The sequence below is a fragment of the Centroberyx affinis genome, unplaced genomic scaffold (assembly GCF_046629955.1).
Source record: "Centroberyx affinis isolate AG114_WGS23_722 - 3 ecotype Tasmania unplaced genomic scaffold, CSIRO-AGI_Caff_v1 ptg000678l_1, whole genome shotgun sequence".
Lineage (NCBI taxonomy): Eukaryota > Metazoa > Chordata > Actinopteri > Beryciformes > Berycidae > Centroberyx > Centroberyx affinis.
Window position 1 is genome coordinate 307,724 of NW_027279299.1, and position 18,628 is coordinate 326,351.

At 46.4% G+C, this 18,628-nt stretch overlaps 1 protein-coding gene across 1 annotated transcript in view; it reads left to right on the forward strand.

Annotated features, from left to right (window-relative positions):
- Window positions 1–18,628, forward strand: part of LOC139643953 (band 4.1-like protein 1) — a 64,992-nt gene that overhangs the window by 17,544 nt on the left and 28,820 nt on the right. The window contains exon 2 of the mRNA XM_071519277.1: window positions 17,237–17,375. Within this exon, the coding sequence (XP_071375378.1) occupies window positions 17,337–17,375 (39 nt within the window). The 5' untranslated portion in view covers window positions 17,237–17,336. The remainder of the gene's footprint in view (window positions 1–17,236; window positions 17,376–18,628) is intronic.

Sequence of the window (18,628 nt, forward strand, 5' to 3'; positions counted from 1 at the left end):
CCCTATTGGGTCATATCAAAAATCTATCGATCGACTCCAGACTGTACAGAACTCAGCTGCCAGGCTTTTAACCAGAACCAAGAGACGTGATCACATCACTCCTGTTTTAGCCTCTTTACACTGGCTCCCAGTATGTTTTTAAGATTTTAAGATTTTACTGATTACTTTTAAGGTTCTTCATGGCCTCTCTCCCTGCTATATCTCTGACCTCTTAGTACCGTACGCACCGGTACGTACTTTGAGATCCTCGGGCAGAGCAGAGGTCTTTTGTCTGTTCCAGAGTCCAGGCTGAAAACTAAAGGCGTTTGCAGTCGGGGGCCCCGAGGCTCTGGAACGATCCGCCCGAGGAAATCAGATCGGCTGAGTCAGCGATCTCCTTTAAGTCCCTTCTTAAAACATATTTTTATCGGAGGGCCTTTCCCGATTTTACTTGAGTTTTAATTTCCTTTGAACTGCCTTTTATTTCCTTTAAAAAAATATATATATATTTTCCTATTCTTATCTTTTCCTACACTGTATTGGTTTTTATACACCAGATTGTTTTTATCTGTTTTCTGTTAAAACCTGATGATTTTATGACTTGTCTGTTTTATTTTGCAGCGTGCAGCACTTTGTAACATGGATTTTGAAAAGTGCTCTATAAATAAAGATTATTATTATACTGGTATTGGATACGGGTTACACCCTAGAATAGATGCGAACAGTCAAATCAAATATAAGCAGCAATTTGGAATGGAGCATGAAGGCCTGGATGTGGTGTGAACTAAAGCATACAGCGTACGGAGAGAAACCCTGACCCGTTCTCTAGCCTTATTTGCATTTGGCCTCTTCGGAGTGCCTCGGAGTTCTCGCAGGGTGGCTGTCCACATCTTAAGGAAGACACGGAAGCTGCCTCTTAAGGAGAGGGATGGATTATTCATGAGAGTGCAGACGGGAATAAGGAGGGGAATCATAACCAGCAAGGAAGCAGCTGATCTGAATATCTTCTGACAGCTCTTAATAAATCGAAGCAAACATCAGTCTGAATGTAGAACATCACCGCGCACATAAGGGACTTCAACATACACGCGCCGCAGCGCATGATAAGTAGCTGCTTCTGCCTCCGAGTTGGAGCATTCTCTTCGATTATTCAAGGGTTTGGTCGAGAGGAATTCTGGGTAGTGTGCACGCTGTGCCCGGTACCCTCCTCTCCCGCTCAATTATTCATCCAATCAGGTTCCAGGTCATCCCTTGTTTAGCTCAGATTGATAGATTTTATAACTGGCAGGTTTTTACTAAAGGTTCCAATTATACCCCTGGCTCAGGACAAGCATATTAAGCAGGAGATTATGTGCAATGCTCCTCCGCTATCGATCCGCGGGTCTCTGAGGTGACGAGCAGTGCGGGGTGAGCCACACACACACACACACACACACACACACACACACACACGATGCTGTGTGGGATCAGGCTGAGTTTTAAGCTGGAGGCACTATTTGCGGTGAATTAGAGCCGGAGCTGGGTCTGCTCTTTGGCCTCAATCGGCGCCGGTCCAGACTCTGTTTGTTTCTGACTTATTGTACAGAGCAGCGTGTGCGGCCAGGCAAAACTGGAAAAAAAACCCAAAACCCTCTGCTGTAATGCTTAGGCACACAAAGCGCGCCTACCGGTGTTTGAAACCAGGTCCTTTTACGCCGTACATCAAGTATCTTTGAGTTCTTTAATCACTGCACATCAAGCCTGCGTGTAGAAATCCAGGAGTTGTCTTTGATTTATGTTTAAACCTTGAGCCGCATATTAAAAAGCTGAGGTTCAGAGTTTTTACTGACTCTGGAGTATTTCAAATATTAGGTATTGCCATTTTTGTCGTTTCTGTCTTTTAACACTTGTCTGTTATTTTTTGTTTTTTTTTAATTCTACTGATTACATTTGGCCATCTTGAAACCGGACATAAAGGCTTTGCAACACCTAACTTTAGGAGCTTAGGCTGGCAAAATCTCTTAAACCACTTAACACACCACAGTTTTACAGATAACCGTTGGCATCATTTCTATTTACCCGTTTCATCCTTGTTGTGTTTGCCTGTTCCGTGTGCCTGCTTTTAATTTACCTTCAGCGTCTTTATTGTTTACCTTATCGTCGTCTTTCACGCTGCTGTGGTCACTCACGGCTAGTGAGGCACATCAGGAAGGAAGATAAGGCGGTTTGATGAGAAGCGCAAACCTCCATCCACCCCCCCACCCCCCAACACACACACACACACACACACATACAGACACAAACACTGAGACATGCAGCAAGTTCCCTGTGCCGCAGTGACGCGTGGCATGCCCATAGTGGGAGGATAGCTGAGATGGGATGAGCATCCCAGCCTCCCCCAATATAAACACACTGCAGTGGTTGTGGCGAGTGTGAATGTTTGTGTGTGTGTGTGTGTGTGTTTCTGTGTGTGTAATTCGTAGCCACAGTGAAAGAGTCCAAGTGTGTGGGCCCGTGCTGACGTGTGCGTTTGTGTGCGTGTGAATGTCAGAATAAAGTTGTTGTAGCTTCAGAACCTGGCTGTACAGTGTGTGTGTATACAGTGTGTGTATATGTGTGTGTACCACTCCTATGTGTGATTTCCCTGTAGGAATGCATCTTCAAGCAAGCAGCGAGGAGTCTGCCGGGTGTCCCAGTGTGAACCGTGAGTCAATCTCTGGAGTGACTTCACATTACATAACTATGACAACCCATGGTCTATTTTTCCCTTTGGGTTTACGCTTGGAATGTTGTGTATCTTCCTCCCAGGCTGTAAAGAGTGACACAGCGGTGCGCGGTGCGATACCTGTACTAATGCACGGCAGTGGAAAAGACTTAATTGAGATTATTCGGAAAGAGGATAGCTGGCACTCGGGCAAAAATGTGAGGTGTGCCTGTCTTTGGTGGTGAATGCGGGAAAGGGACTTAAGGCGGCTTTTGAAATCCCTTGTAAAGGGATTGGGATCCGAGTTTGGGGAATTTCGCCGGTTCCGTCTTAACTTGTCAGCCTGTAGCGTTCGCTTACAGTAGCGCCGCGCCAGCGTCGAACACTGCGGATCATACACGTCAATAAAAAGCAGAATCGCTTCTCCTAGTTAATGTCCCACAGCTCGCTCAAGGATACCTCTCTCCTTCAAGGCTGCTGCAGTCTAATGAAGGGTTTCACGCGGAGTCAAAGACGCCTCGGGCTTCAAGCGGAACAAAATACGATTCGAGTGTCAGTGAAAGTGGAAAGGTTTCTTTGATGCGATGCGATTGAATTTGGGCATGGTTTTGTGGTTAATTTACAGGGGGTTAAATAGGTGCGTGATCTGATCAAGGAGAACTGCGGGGAAAATGCCTTTCAGTGCGGTCGAACCCGTCAAGCAGCCCGATCTAATTCCAGGCTGTTTGATTTGAATAGTTTGAAACCGGAAAGCAGATTATCAGCTGCAACACTATGTAATCAAAATGTCACAATGTGGATATTTTTGGTTGTGTAGGGCAGGATTCAAAAGGGCTGACTTGCTAAACAAGGGAGAGCATTTTCCTTGAATGTTTTCTGACTAGCACTGGCACATATTTACTATCCAGCAGATTTGAAGCAAGGTTCTTGTTGGCGTTGTTTTCTGCTGCTGTGTTTTCACTCCTTCCATTCTTTTGGTAATGAGGAGCCCGTCCCTTCTAATTACTAGCTTTCATCCATGATCAAAGTCATTTTGAGACATCATTCATTATCAGAATGAATAGGATCTTTTATTTTGCATTTTTTTTTCACCAAATAAACATTCTTATTCTTATCAAAATGTTACTTTAGCTACATCTAAAGACGTTTTTGAAGAGCTACGTCGGTGACCAACATGTCAGCAGTGGAATCTAATATATTTTCCAATGTGTGAGATTGTTATGGTGAGGTTGAACCTGCTCTGAGGTCAAAGTGGACGTAAATCCAGGACTGAGCTGTGAAGAATCTCCCTTCTGTTCCGCACAAAGGAGCGAAGACATTTCTGCACTGTCATACCGGCAGCAGCTGTAGGGCCTTTCCCTCCCCGGAGCCTTCCATGAGCCACACTTGTCCTCTACTGTACACATTTCACACAGTCCTGGTGAATACCACTCGGGCAAGCAATGTGAAAGCTTATAACTGTAAGGCGTCAACTTCCTGAAGAATCTGGGTGTTGGTAGCAGGTCTTGATATATGACTTCATCCAACTCACGCCTTTGCAGCTGTTGTGAAACTTCTGCAACAAAAAGAAAATGACTAAAGATAATTAAATTATGTTTGTGTGAGACCCTCGGTTGGTGCTCATTAGAGATCTTAGATGTCAGTATGTTGTACCGGATGTCACTTTTTGTGTGATGTATTTCCCTTGATGTGAATCAGTCATAATGAGGTTTCTGTGAGACTTTACTAGAGTCTTGACGGAGGCAATTACAATGGAGTTCAGTAAGACTTCAGTGAATTTAGGGATTTCTTATCGTGATCAGAGCGCGCCAAGTCAAATATCAGTCGGCATATGAGAAACGGTGGGTTTACTTTGACTGAATTTGAGAGGGATGAACCCGAATCGCCCCGCCTCAGCTTTTATCTCCTTTATGAAAAGAAGAAGAAAAATAAATGGGTTCTAGATGCGATCTCATCTTCAATTTGGCCTTTTCGGCGGCGAAGACAAAAAAGAGATGCGAGGAAGCATCTTAATGAGATGTGGGACAGTCTCCTGGCTCGCCCTTCCCCGCAGCGCCCATTGTGTTGCGCCTCGGAAGGCGTGCCGAGAAAATCCCAAAACGCACAGTGCAGTCACCGATGAAGCACGACCGGGAAACACGTCTGCCTTGATGCCGTATGCTGTAAAATGAGAAGAGGAATTCATAGCGTAAAACTCAGATTATCTTTGAAATGTGAAGTTGAAAGCAGTCAGTCGCTGGGTTTAGATGGAGCCTAATGGATTAGGTTTAGTCGGAATAATACCCTAATGCAAATGAACAATTCCTCATGTAACCACTTCAAAGGGAATAGGCTAGCCCAGTGATTCTCAACCTTTTTCATATCAAGGACCCCTAATTTAGTCTACATTAGGGCCTTCAACCCAAATCTGACAATATTTTTATTGTTAGATATGAGTTTTTCTAGAATTCCATCTGTATTGCAGGTAGAGGGATAACAGTGAAAATATGACCAAAACAGTTATTCTACACTCTCTGATTATGTTAACTTTAGTTTAACAATTCATCAATTTGCTTGGGACCCCCTGGCACCCCTTCAAGGACCCCTAGTGGTCCCTGGACCCCACGTTGAGAACCACTGGACTAGCCAATTCTGAATTACATTTAGTCTGGTATGAAAGAGGTGGTTTGATAATCCGTGAAATAGGAGAATATTAGCAGCTAATATCCACGTAAACACTCAAACCATCTGCATCCTTTGGTTGTAATACTGCATTTTTGTGTCTTTCTGTGTTCATCCACATTAGAGGAAATTACGTCAACGAGTGTAAAACATTCTTCTCACCAATTTACTCTGATTCCAGGTTGGTGCATCGGATCGCTTTATCTTGCGTTCATGTAAGCAGTTCGTTTGGATTCTTCAGTCAGAGGAAAGGAATTCATTCGGAGGGCCAAAGCATTCTGCGTGTAACCCTAGTCCCCGAAATGAAATTCACGAAAACACATAGATAGACACACATACATTCTCCACATACATTCTACATCGACGTGGTCAAGGGCAGTCTGCGGTTCCCTGTTCTCTGACTTCGGCGGTAACCTTGTGGCACAAACGCTCAATCCCGCCAGCAGCCTGTGCCGCAGATGTTGTACAGTGCTGCAGGCTGCCCACACACACACTTGCCCTGTTGCTTTTTTTTTTTTTTTTAAGGACAAGCAACAGAGGACACTTTGAGGAGGACAGATCGATGGCAGCGAAGGGTGTGTTGTGGCAAACCTCATACCAGGGAAAGCAAACAAACTGTCTCTGGCTGTTAACAGAAACACACACACACACACACACTCACACACATTTTGCTTTTGTTCTTATAATAGCGCACATTTATGTGTCGTCGCATTCAGCGGTTCACCGGGGCGGAGTTAATACACGGTGTTCGTTGATGAACCATGTGGTACGGGATAATGTGTGATTAGATGCTAGATTCGGCTTTGACTGACTGCCACATCCCGGGTGACTCAGATACAGCAGAACACAAAGGATGATGGTCTATTCTCGTGCTTTCAATGTGCTGTTGGCAACAGTGATTCAGTGGGAAATAAAAAGGTGGGTGAGCTATGAATACAGTTGCTGATCATCATAAGGCCTATTAGATCAGTTAGAAATCAGAAAAGCATTAAGTTACGGTTTTTACCTTAACATGCCCTGTCTTCATATAATCAGTTTGGCATGGCTTAGTATGATGTATACCTTGAAAGTACATCATAAATATTCATGTAAGTCCTTATGAGGTGGGTAAACTATTTTGCATTCCTGGTTGGCATTTTATTAGGGATGGGACGATATGCTATCTGATATCTTTCTAGCGATGGCGTTGGCTTGCTAGAATGTAGAATTTAAAAATGTCATTGCAAAGTGCAAATAATATAATTTGGATGGAGAGCTTGTGAAATTGTGATGGTCAAGCCGTCTCATTTGTGATTACTACAGCAGAATAAAATGGAGCTAACATCACCATTCATTTTTCTGCCCCACGATATGTATCGCGATATATTGAATTTCAATATTTATATACATTTTATCATTCATTTCACACGTGGAGAACAGACTGCAGCTGATGGTGTTAGAGCCTGTGTGGGTTTATTTATTCTGTGTGTGTTTGTGTGTGAGAGAGGGAAAGAGAAGGAGTGAGAGACAATTTCAGAGGACTAATTTTAGCACGTGACATTCTGACGATTTTTCTCGCCATTTAATAGCTCGACTGCTAGCCTCAACCTCGGCACATGCTAATTACCACGTTCCCTGCCACCGGTTCCACTGTTATTACAGGGCTGCTGCCGCTGTGCCTTTTATCTGCATGCTGTAATGGAGCTGTGAGCAGATAACACGCTAACCGCTTATTATTCCGGGCCTATCGGATCTCAAAGGGCATCTGGGGAGAAACAGAAAAGGGGAGAGAGAGAGAGAGAGCGGTGGAGATAACAAATGCTGCAACCCCACCTCCGTCCAGACCCCGCGTCTTCATCTGCGGCCCGGGATCACAGCCGCCATCTGTGCTTTTTTGTTTTTCGAGTGTGCCTGGCCGAGGTGTCGTTGCCGGCCAAGGGTCTCTGGCCCACTTATGAGCGAAAACCTCCAGGATCACAGAGACATTAATTAGTCCAATAGACAGGCTCCTTCCTTCCACAGCCCAGTCCCCCCCCCCCCCCCCCCCCGCAGAGTGCTGCAGCCCGCCACATAGGGGCCCATATGGCGTGGCCCTGTGCCACCTTCTCCCATGGGCGCCAGGGAACGGCGCTTCAAATGGGCCATGTCAGAGGCAGAATGGGTGATGCTGCAGGCTCTGCTGTCACACTGTTTTGTTAAATAATCTCTTGGGTTGTGGCACAGCCCTGTGATTCGTTACAGAGACGGTTACCCCCCCACCCCCCACCCCCCGCTCACCTCGTCTCCTCACCTCTCTTTTTTGCCCTCTCTCCAACACCTCGGACCACCGCGCCTGTCGTTGCGCTGTGGTATTTTGCACGCGTGTGGAAGAGCCTCAGATAGCCGTGCTGCAGATTGGTTCTCTGTATCTGTATCTGGGCATGGAGAATGCGAAGCGGGCCCTGAGCCAAAAATATTTGGGGAGCGTGTGCCGCTCTCCTTGGATGATGGAAATGCTCGGGCCGGGGGTTGTATGGGGAGATATTTATGGGAGGAGGAGCCCGGCACGCAAGCAAGCAAGTGTATGCACGCACACACACACACACACATATATTCACATATATTCACATGCACACACACCCTGTAATCCAGCCTCTTTGTGTGGCGATGGCCTGCACCTGCGCCATGCCAGTCGGTGATGCGCCGGCCCACAGTTCCCCTCTCTCTCTCTCTCTCTCTCTCTCCCCCTCCCTTTCCCTCTCTCTCTCTGTCTCTCTCTCTATAACCAGTCCATTAGCCAGCAGCAGCGGAGGCCCCCGAGTGCTGCTGCAGCTAGCTGGGGCGACAGCAGGATGTGTTCAGCTGGCAGAGAGAGCGGCCACTGGGAGCTAGCGGGAGGCCCATTTGTGCCTAGATAGCATGCGTCCAGCAGCCCCTCTTAACGTGTCCGTTTTGCGGAGTCGTTCCCGTCAGAGCGTACCGCACTGTCATTCTGATGAGGCTTTTATGCAAATCTGTTTCTATTAACATTTAGAGAAAGGCTGGAAACTCCGATGTTGACGGTCAAATGGAAATGGCAGCACTTTCACAAGACAACGGTGAGATGCTGCAGTCGCTGTACAGTATATCACCATCTCTCATAGTAATTCAAATCCATACCGCCGTTTACCTCGGAAAGGTCAGCAAAGTGAATCCAACTGCTGTAATTCTCTCTGGTGTGGTGCGTAGTGTAGTTTGGACAAAATCCAGGAATTCTGCACTGATCCCAAATTCTCTGGGATTTTTTTTTTCTGCTTGATCTGAGATGCTCCAGGCTCGCTCATGGGAATCCCAACAATAACTCCTGTGTATTGCCACCTGATCCATCTTGATCCCCGGAGATAAATACAGTAAAAGAGCGTGGCTATAACTCAAGGCGACCTGTGGGAGATGAGACCCGCCGTGAGGGCTCCTGACACCCACCATTTTCCCGTTGATTTATCACCTTCTCTATGACTTCTAAGGGTGAAAGGAAATTGGAAAAGCCACCTTGGAGGTGACTGCTGTGTGTATAAGTGCCAGCTCAGGGCTGAGAAGCCGTTAGTTGTGTCCTTCCTAGATTACCGAGGTATGTGGCTGTGCTATTCTCCCTGGATTTACTCCCAGAGAGGACAGCTCCTTCTGACGAACTCTTTTACAAGGGCATGTGTTCGCAAAATATATTAGCATAATATTATGCATATGCAGGTTGGCATAAGTCTTCATTGTCACCTTCCTTTTCTAGACAGACAGCGCTTTGCAATCTTCACTAAATAAAAAAAATGACATTTTTAAGTCGAGTAGACGAAATAGGAACAGAAATTGGTCTTGAATACATAAAAAATCTCATGAATGAATCATCGCACAAGACGAAAGTATGTTGTTTTTTTTCCCCACAAAATACAGCATAATGAAATAGACACCCAGTCATTGGAAACTGACCAAAAATGAGCTCTAATTTAAAGCAGAATATTTTCAGGAGCCCAGAGTCTTCTGTGCAGATCGCTTTTCTGTTAAAAAGGAAAACTAATCTGAGCCTTGCGCCAGCCAGACTAACACTGTGGGGAACAAAGGTGGTATTGTGTCGGTGCTTACAACAGGGTCATGAGGCAAGACTTGCAACTTCCCGGTTGGGAAGGGATGGATTTCACAACAGACGTCGGCTTTTTATCTCACCTTTACTATGCTCATTCCAAACATGCTGTATATGCTGTAGAACACAGCCAGGCACAGTGCGGTGACATGAATGCTTTCTTTTGTGTAAACATTACTGTTACACAGTATGATATCTGTGGCAGGCAGCTTCCAAAACACAATCTAATACAGATTGCTGATTACCACTTTGTAAGGAAATTGTAAACAAATTGCAATCAGAAGAATTGTAATCCATGTAATCCATTGAATTACACCAACTCAGTAAAGAGAAAATATAAAGAAACAGAAGTGGAGCGGACAATTTAGTCTAAATTGCACACTCTGTTGTCATATGAGTATTATTTCAAATTGTGTATGAGGTTTATTTATCACTGCATAAAAATGAAGACATATTGAGACAACAAAGAAAAAAGTACGGGTGAGATATGAAGAACTACAAAAAAAAACAAAAGATGAGAATGCGATAACAAAAACAAAACATACAAATGAACAGTAAGGAAAAGAAATGAATATAGACCTAATGCAGAAAATGAAATTAAAAGGGAAAGAGAGAGTGTGGTGGTATGGGAGGCGAGGGTGCGTATGTGTGTGTGTGTGTGTGTTTGTGTGTGTATTTCTTCAAAGAGAGGACAGAGAAAATGAGGGTGAGAGAAAGTGTGTGTGAGCTGGGCTACTGAGGCACAAACTTCAAGCGCTGTGGGTCATCAGGCAGGTCCTGTTAGAAATCGTTGAGAGACGTGGATTCATTGAAGATGCGACCTGAACTGCTGCACAGCTGAGATCCTCTTTACCTAATGGACAACACACAGCAGGCTGTGTGGGAATCTGGGAAGTTGCGGGTTGCTGGAGTGTCTCGTGTTGTGAGTGTGAACCTGTGAACTGAATGGAAAGCATGCTTTGAAGGGGAAGGGAAAGGATTCCGGTTGATGTATGCATCCATAAATAAAAAGTCCCTACCTGCTGCAAGTGGCTAGCTTAACAAATCTCCCCTGTGCGAGTGATTGAGGACGTGCAGGTGTTGCACAATTAAATTCTATTCAAGCATTTTTTCAGCAACTGCAGTGAATTACAGCTATTTTTTGTAGTCAAATTACTATAATCCTGTCACATAAGATCCAATGCTCCCTAACCCCAGCTGTCTATATCCATCCACCACACTGTAAAACCTGCAAGACAGGCAGGTCCATGCTGTCATCTTTCATTTTGATTCACGCTGATTCAGATTTAGATTGGCTTGTTTCCCTCCACTTTAGCTCTGCTTGTCCAGGCCGCCCCTCTCCCCACTCCTTCCATTATCCCCTAATATATCTTAACTACGGCAACAGGGCGAGAGACGTTCAAGGCGCGAGTGCGGTTTCGCCGAGTGTAACGTTAGCGCAAACCGCACCGACCTTTCTCGCTGTTGTTTGTGATCAGCACTTTTTGCCTCAAAGCCAAAAAAAAAAAAACAGCTGTAATTGCGGTGCTGAGCTACAGGAAATGATTTTAGCGCTCAGAGATGACAGTGGTTTTTGCGAATCTGGTTTGGGAAGCGCAACCGTTGTGACAGTCTCTCATTAACTGGGAGCTTCACGTGGGAGACAATTACACACTGGCCTTGGAGAATGTGACAGCAGTTTTTGACGGGAGCTGATAAAACATATGTTTGCATCAGAAAGTATCACACCCCGGGTTAATTTATATGCAACATGCATCTGATGGGATAAAAATAGGACAAACTGTGAGCCAAGGTTTTGTTTTGTTTTTTTCATTTAGCTGTACACAATATCCTCAAATTATTTCCATTTGGTCATGAAGAAAATTTGATTTGTTGCCATGAAATAGTTGAAATGTTATTTGACGGAAAGTGGGCGGTGAGAAGAAATAAAAACTGCGGGACTGCAAGACTATAATTTGGAAGGAGATGCAGTCGAGCAACTTCGCCGAGCAAATCACTGCCTCGCATTTAACACTAACATCTCGCATAGGGGGGGGTTTCTCCAAAATAAAACATTCTGAGTGGTTATATCTTTAAATAGTATAGATATCTGTGCAATGCTTTTGGTTGCTATGGTGCAGTACAGCTTTGAAGCCGCGTTTGTACGGCAGCGAGTTCGGTCTTGCCGCCATGTGTCTGCTCTCCCTGCCCCCGAGCTTCATGATGACGCCCTGCTCAGCCGCCCGTGCGCTCCCACACCCACGGCCCTGTTTCCCTGCTCATGATCTGGCAACTTAAACTCCTGTTAGTACGCTAGCGAACCGCAATGTCACCCTCTAGCTATACTGCTTTTGCTCTTTCGGCGCAATATCAGCTGTGAGAAAGGAACGGCCAAGGAAGGCGTGGTGGTGCGAGGAATAAATCCTTCCATTTGCGGTCCGTCCAGTGCAGTCAGTCACAGGGACAGATCCGTCCTCATGCATGCGCCGGTGCACCGACGCAGCATGGGAAAGGTCAGGTGTCGTTAGATATGCTGTGGCAGAATGATATCTCCGCAGCAGTTTATACCGAGTTTGCTGCTGGGTCTCCGTAATTCTGCTCTCTCTCTCTATGTCACTATGTGTGTTGATATTCCCCAGAGAGCGAGCGCCTTTAATTTAGCGTTTGCTTTGCTTTCACACGTCTCGGTGAGCCCGTCTAACGCTGAGCGCTAGCCAAACACGTGTCATGCTTTGAAGTATTTAGAGAAAAGGTGCCGCTCGGTGATCTTATTCTCTGTTTGTCTCTCTCTCTCTTGGGGATGAGGCCAGGGGTACAGTGCGGGAATGCAGGAATGCGAAGCTTGAAGTGTCATGCAGTTTGTTATGGCAGAGCCTTTTTTTACCGTCAAGTCTTTCCACGCGGAGCCCCGAGGCCACGCCGCCCGCGGCCAGGTCCCCATCTGTCACCATCCATCGGCGGCAGCTCATCCAGGGAACTTAGCGAGAGTAACGAGAGGGCGCTCCGTCCGCGAGAGGTGCTCGGGCTGGATCGTGCTCTCAGGGAAAGGAATGGCACTACAGTGGAAAAAAAAAAAACCACACAGACACACCATCCACACACACAAAAAGTGCTCCGGGCGACGCCTGAGTGGCTCCCGTCAGCGTTACGGCGCGGCTGTCAGTGTGCGTGACGGGCCGTGTGTTTATGTGTGGTGTTTGTGAATGGGAGCGGTGTCCTTGAGCCTCCCATCTTTCTGTCTGAGTGACGGACTCCGTGTGAACTCTCGCTGACACGCCGTGGATCAGTGAGGCCCGAGACGTGCCAGAAAAGTAGCGGTGACACTTTCGGAGGGGGTAGCGCTAGAGTTGAGGATAGGAGCTTTTGTTTGGACCCAGAGGCTGTAGACATGGGGTTAGACCGGGTCAGCCAGGGTGGGTGCTGAGGATGTTCGGGGCCTCGGGTGCCCAGAAAGCATTGTGGTTAAATTCACTGTCGACCCAAACAAACAAAAAATCATATTAAAACAACTTTGTGAACTGTTTTGAACTGATAGCAGAAAGATATTTAGGTCCCGATTTCACAAAACGATGTAGGTAGTAGCTTTGGGCGACTACGGACGTCGTCTCTACTTTCATTTTGCCGCTATATTTAGACGGGATTTCAACATCGGTGGGTCCATCATATCAACATCTATACAAAGTCAGAATGTTTGCTGGGTAAGGTCACAGGCTGATGGCAAACAGAGGCACCAGGCTGGTGATGTGAGTGTATGCTGTTAAAGACGAGAGAAGAGAGATGACTGTTCTCTCTCTCTGTCTATTCAGTTGAAGCAGTATACATTACATCATTTACATAGTACATAATGATCAATATACAGTATATAATAACGTATAAACAGTTCCGAAATTGAGAAGGTGTAGTTATGCAAATCATTCAAAAGCCAGTAAGGGCATATCGGACATTGTGGTAACTATTGTTTGTGTCTCTCTCTCTCTCTCTCCCTCTCTCTCTCTCTCCAACATGGCGGCGTTCTGTAAGACTGCTTGACTGCACAGTGCAGTCAGTGCATGCTAATGGATAAACGTGATTAAGACTGCCGAGTAGAGCCATGGATTGTACAATTGGATTAGAGGGGTGTATTGGCCGAGATGGTAGATGTCTGTGTGCTGTCAAGGGTGAGGTGGGGAGGAGGCTATCGTTGCCGGTCGATGGCTTCCACTGGCCCACGGAGGGAAGTTAGCAACAGGGGCCCGGGGCTTTGCCTCAGCCTTCCAGAGAAAGCCATTTCACCGTCCCTCCCCGGTTAAGGGAGGTAAGTGTGCGGAGCTGTTCCACTGCCAGCAAGAGAGAAAGCCATTTTGCTTGACATTTTCTTTGAGGCGCGATTCCAAATCTGCTTATTTTCCCTCTCTTGTCATTTCCTATCTTTTTCCCTCATCCTTGATCCCTCTGTCCTCGTCATCGTCTCATCTGCTTGGCCTCTCATCTTTCCTCCTTGTTCGGTTTGACTCTCTCTCTCTCTCTTTCTCTGTCACATTCGCCGCTCCGAGGAGGAGAGAGGCGGGGGGGGGGGGGGGGGACAGTACTCCATGCTGTTACCATGGCAACTGCATCTCGGAGCTGAGCCAGTACTCTTCCACAGACATGCATGCTCCCTCTCGTTCTCTCCCTCCGCTTGCCTCGCTTAGATTAAAGCTTACCTCTCTGATGAGAATGAAGAGAGAGAGAGAGAGAGAGAGAGAGAAAGGAAGGGGAGACAGGGGAGAAGGCTCGGCTTGTTAGGGAAGAGTAGTGTTTCATAACCCTCCAAGGATACAATGTGCTTTTCTGTGTGATGAATTATGATTCTTGATAGCAGGTATCAAAGCCAGATATTGTCGGTGGACTGCGCACAGTGTGTGACAAAGGATGCACGCAGTCTCTCCCTGTACTGTACTGTACTGTTATGGCTAAGAACAGGCCTTTCCCTGTCTGCAGGCGGGTGTAAGGTGCTTTCTCCTCCTCTGCAGAGGCTTCAGTGGCTCTGCGGCCATGAGCTGACAGGGGCTGTTAGGGCTAATGGCGTGTAACAGGAAATGAACGCGTTCCCCCGAACTCTGCTGCCTCACTCTGCGATATCAATCTATGCTAATTTGGCAATTAATCTGATTCCATACGAAGACGTCTGAATAAGGGGACCCATTTACCGCAAACTAACTCTGGAAAGCGTTATGCAATCTGTATTCTCGTTAATGCGTACGTGCGTGCGTGTGTGTATGCGCGTGCGTGTGTCCTAAAGGCTTATTGGCTTCCATACGTGCAGATCTTTTATGGCCACTTCAGAGCAACAGTAACTATTGATTTGGGTATGGCTGTAAAATGTGACATGGTCGGCTGTGTGCTTGTCAATGCGAATGGAACAGAAGTGAGAAATATCCACCTGAACGAGCCGACGGGAAATAGCAGTGGCCCGACCGGTGCGGTTTTCAGATCATTCGTGACAGGTATAGACAGGTATATATGACAGCTGTAGATGGATACCTTGCATCATTTAGCCCAGATGGATGCTAAGCGAGGGGGACACCGGCTTCTGTTTGATTTGGACAGAGTGAGGAAGAGCGCACCTGTAACGCAACACACAGGGGGAGACACTCATCTTCTCAGTTGAATCGGACTGGCAGGTGAACCCGATAACGGAACGGCATCGCGGCGCCGGATGTTTACCTCCTTCGCCATTAGAACGCGAGTCTTTGCACTTGCAGTGAGGGAGTCATATCCGCGATTGAGCCACTGAAGGGAAAATTGATTTAGCAACTTATAGCTCAGAGCTCAGCTGGATGAGACAGTGAGAGAAAATTGGGCCCCGAGCGGACACACAGTGCTCCACACTGCACTTTTGTCTCTGAGGAGGGGAATTCATTGCTGTCAATTCTCCGTGATTGTAAGTAATGGGACGGCAGTGATAGCGCAGCCGCGGAGGAGAAGGAGGGGTGGGGTGGGGTCTTGGCACTCCTTTAACCACATGCATTATGTCAAGACCTTCCCTGGCTGGCAGTGGGGGGAGGGGGGGGGGGGTCGTCTCCTCTCTGATCCAGTGTGAACCGGTTGTGTTCCTGCCTCAGTCGTCACCCGTGGCCGCCCCCCCCCCCCCCCCCCCCCGCTAGTGCATTATGCTGATGTGATTTGCTGCTCTCGAGGGCAGCGGGACCTCCAGGGTCAGAATGAGATTGGATTATATACAAGGTCCTGAGGTACTGCCTGGGGCGCTCTGAATGCAGCCGGGCGTCGTTTCGTATACGCTGCGCCGAGCGGAACGGCCTCCGCCGAGGATACGGCCATGTAAGATGTGTCATGCCTTCCTTTCATAAAGGGTCACAGGAGAACATGGTCCAGGGTCACAAGCGTGTTATTCATCTGGTGGCAAATCTACCGACTAGCTTTAAATGAGAAATCCACCCTGACATACTTTAAGACCGTTACAAAGCAGCTGTTGCCGGTGTACCTCGCATTCCTGGGTGCATTTTGTTGTTCGGCGGTGTATTTTTCTACCTAACTGGCCAAATGTAGACGGCATTTTTCATGTCAAGATATTTGTAGCCCAGGTACAATGGAGCTTGATAGCAGAACATTTTCAACATCACTGGTAAATGTCAGGTTTTGGTGCCGGTCCCTGAGAGTCAAAGAGCGAGGGCTTCTTTCTAGACTCGCCGCTTTGCACCGACGTTCAACAGTCATACAGGGAGAAATCCATCGTGAAAGGGGCAGAGAGACCAATTTCTCCACCGGCAGTAGCCTCAATAGGCTGGAATGAAGTGCAGCCACAAGACGCAACTCTGTCTTTTTACTCCACTATCGCCATTGCTCTCTCCACCTACACCTGTAACCCACAGCTGAATGCAACAAGTTCACACCTGTTCTCTGGGGACTGTCGAAAGGCGTTTTGGGAAAATCACTCACTGAAGTAGAAGTAGACGAGGCAGGTTGAGGGGAAAGTGGGTACTCCAAAAAACACTTCATTAGAAAATATCTCCTGGGATGCATTGAACATCACAGATTGATCATACATAACAGTGTAAGAGTATCTGAGGGTGGAATTTTCCTTTATGGTTACCAATGAAATATTCCATTTTCACTACATTCACTCCTAAATCCACTATAACGTGTCCATTCCTTTGACATTATATGCATCTTTGTTATTACTTCTTATTATTAATGCCTGCACTGTCACCATCTCTGCTTTATTAAACCACAGTTAGAAGACAGAGAGAAAGTATGAAATGAGCTCATGTCATAACCGTTATGGTACAACTACATGGTATGCACCATAGCCAATTACATAGTCCATGGAGCAATTCAAACTGGAACATTATACCACACATTTCCACTCAAAGCAGAGTGATAGCACTCTTATCTCTTTGTGCGGTTCATCACCTTTTTGACTCTGAAGGAGTTGATAGCGTTAGCCATGAATCTAGCGACACCGGCTCTCATGGCCTTATTAATTTTTTTGAGGTGAATTGTCATCTTAGCGCTAGAGCTTGTCTTGCTTAAATAGACGATCATTATCTGACTCAGTGAGGGATTTCATAATTAAAGTGAATGTCCTTGCTGACAAGGTGAATTATGACACTGTGTAACTGTGTGGTAGCGAGGAGAGACAGCGTTCAGAGAACAATTTGTAACGGCGGTGTGATCCTGGTGCGAGTGCCTTTTTTTTATTGTTTTGGGACAGATGCGGTCGTGTTCTGAATTTCCTCTGCGACGGTTTCCACTTGCAGCTGTTTTCCTGTTTCTTTCTTCTGTTTTCTGTGACTTGACATTTGGAAATGGCATCATCGATGGGTCTCCGTGCCACCGAGACGTTGTTTTACAATGTTTGCTGCGCTCTCGTTTTTTCTCCTCAGGTTGGTGTTACTTTGCTGCGGCGACAGCGCCAGGCCCTGAGTCGGAGGTGAAGAGAGCGAAGGAGGAGTCCTCCCACGAGACAAGGGGGCAGCAGCAGGCATGCAGGACTCTGCCTCGGACAGCAAGATGGCCAAACAGGTCAGCACTGCCAGGATTTACAGTACTCATGGACCACCCATAGACTTCACACTGTGATTTTGCAATGGATGAATTTACATACTACAGCTTTCATTTTGGTGCTACAATCAAAGATATTGCACTGGAATCGATTATGTAAATTTTTTTGGGAATAGGAATTAGGTTAGCCTTTTGGGCCTTGTTGGTCATGAAGATGATACTGATTATGAAGACTATTTTTCAGGATTCATCAAACTGTCATATTGCATATATTTCTTGATGCTGCTACAGGTTTAATTGCCTGGTCCTTACCAGACACTCTGACTCTGAAGCAGACAGTCGGGGACTTTCTTTGATGTTGCCTACAGCAATAGCATCACTACCGAGGCGGTGGTGTTATTGTGTTTGGAGCGTTTTCTTTCTTATTTGTCTTGTCATTCAGTGAATGGAGCCCCCATTGTCTGCAGCGAGTACAGTGTTTACCCTGGCAACTGCTCAGCTGATGTCGAGAGAGAGAGAGAGAAAATGTCAACAGACGCGAGCGTTACAGCCGATTCAATTTGTAAAAGCTGATGTAGACGGTGCGGTCAGAACTTGGAAAATAAATGGCACTTTACAACGTCTTTTTAAAAGTAACACGGACGAGGAAGCAATTGCAACGCGGCTTGGGAGGTGTGGCGTGATTGCGGAGCCGACAAAGTCATGTTTATGATGTCAACAATGCTACAGACAGATCCCACGCATACAGAGCTAAAAAAAAAAAAATGTGATTAAAAAATGGAAAGCTGTCACCGGTGTTGAACTTGAACAAAACTAATACTCTCAAAAGATGCCGTTGGCCTGCTTTAACCATGACATACTAAAACGGCATGTTAATGATGCTGCCTACCCTCGATTGAGTGACAGATCTGGCAACCAATAAAACTTCCCAGACCGTCACCCTCCAGCTACAGCTGGATGGGAGGTCCAGCTCACTAGGCTACACTTTTTAGTGTATGGTAGTGTAAAAATGCAAGGAAATGCAGTGAGGATGCTATTTTAAGCCCGTCAGCCTAGAACATGGATGAACAAGCACAAGCGTTTCCATGGCTGGGACTCTACATAATATACATGCATATGTGTTCAATATTTGATTTAGCAAGGCCTCCATTGCTTCCACATGAGACCCTAGAAGTCAATATCTGTGACAGCCGCAACGCTGACTCTGCACCAGCTACACTCGCTCAGGCTATTGGAATCTACTACTTGTGTCGAATTATTGATATGTTCATTAA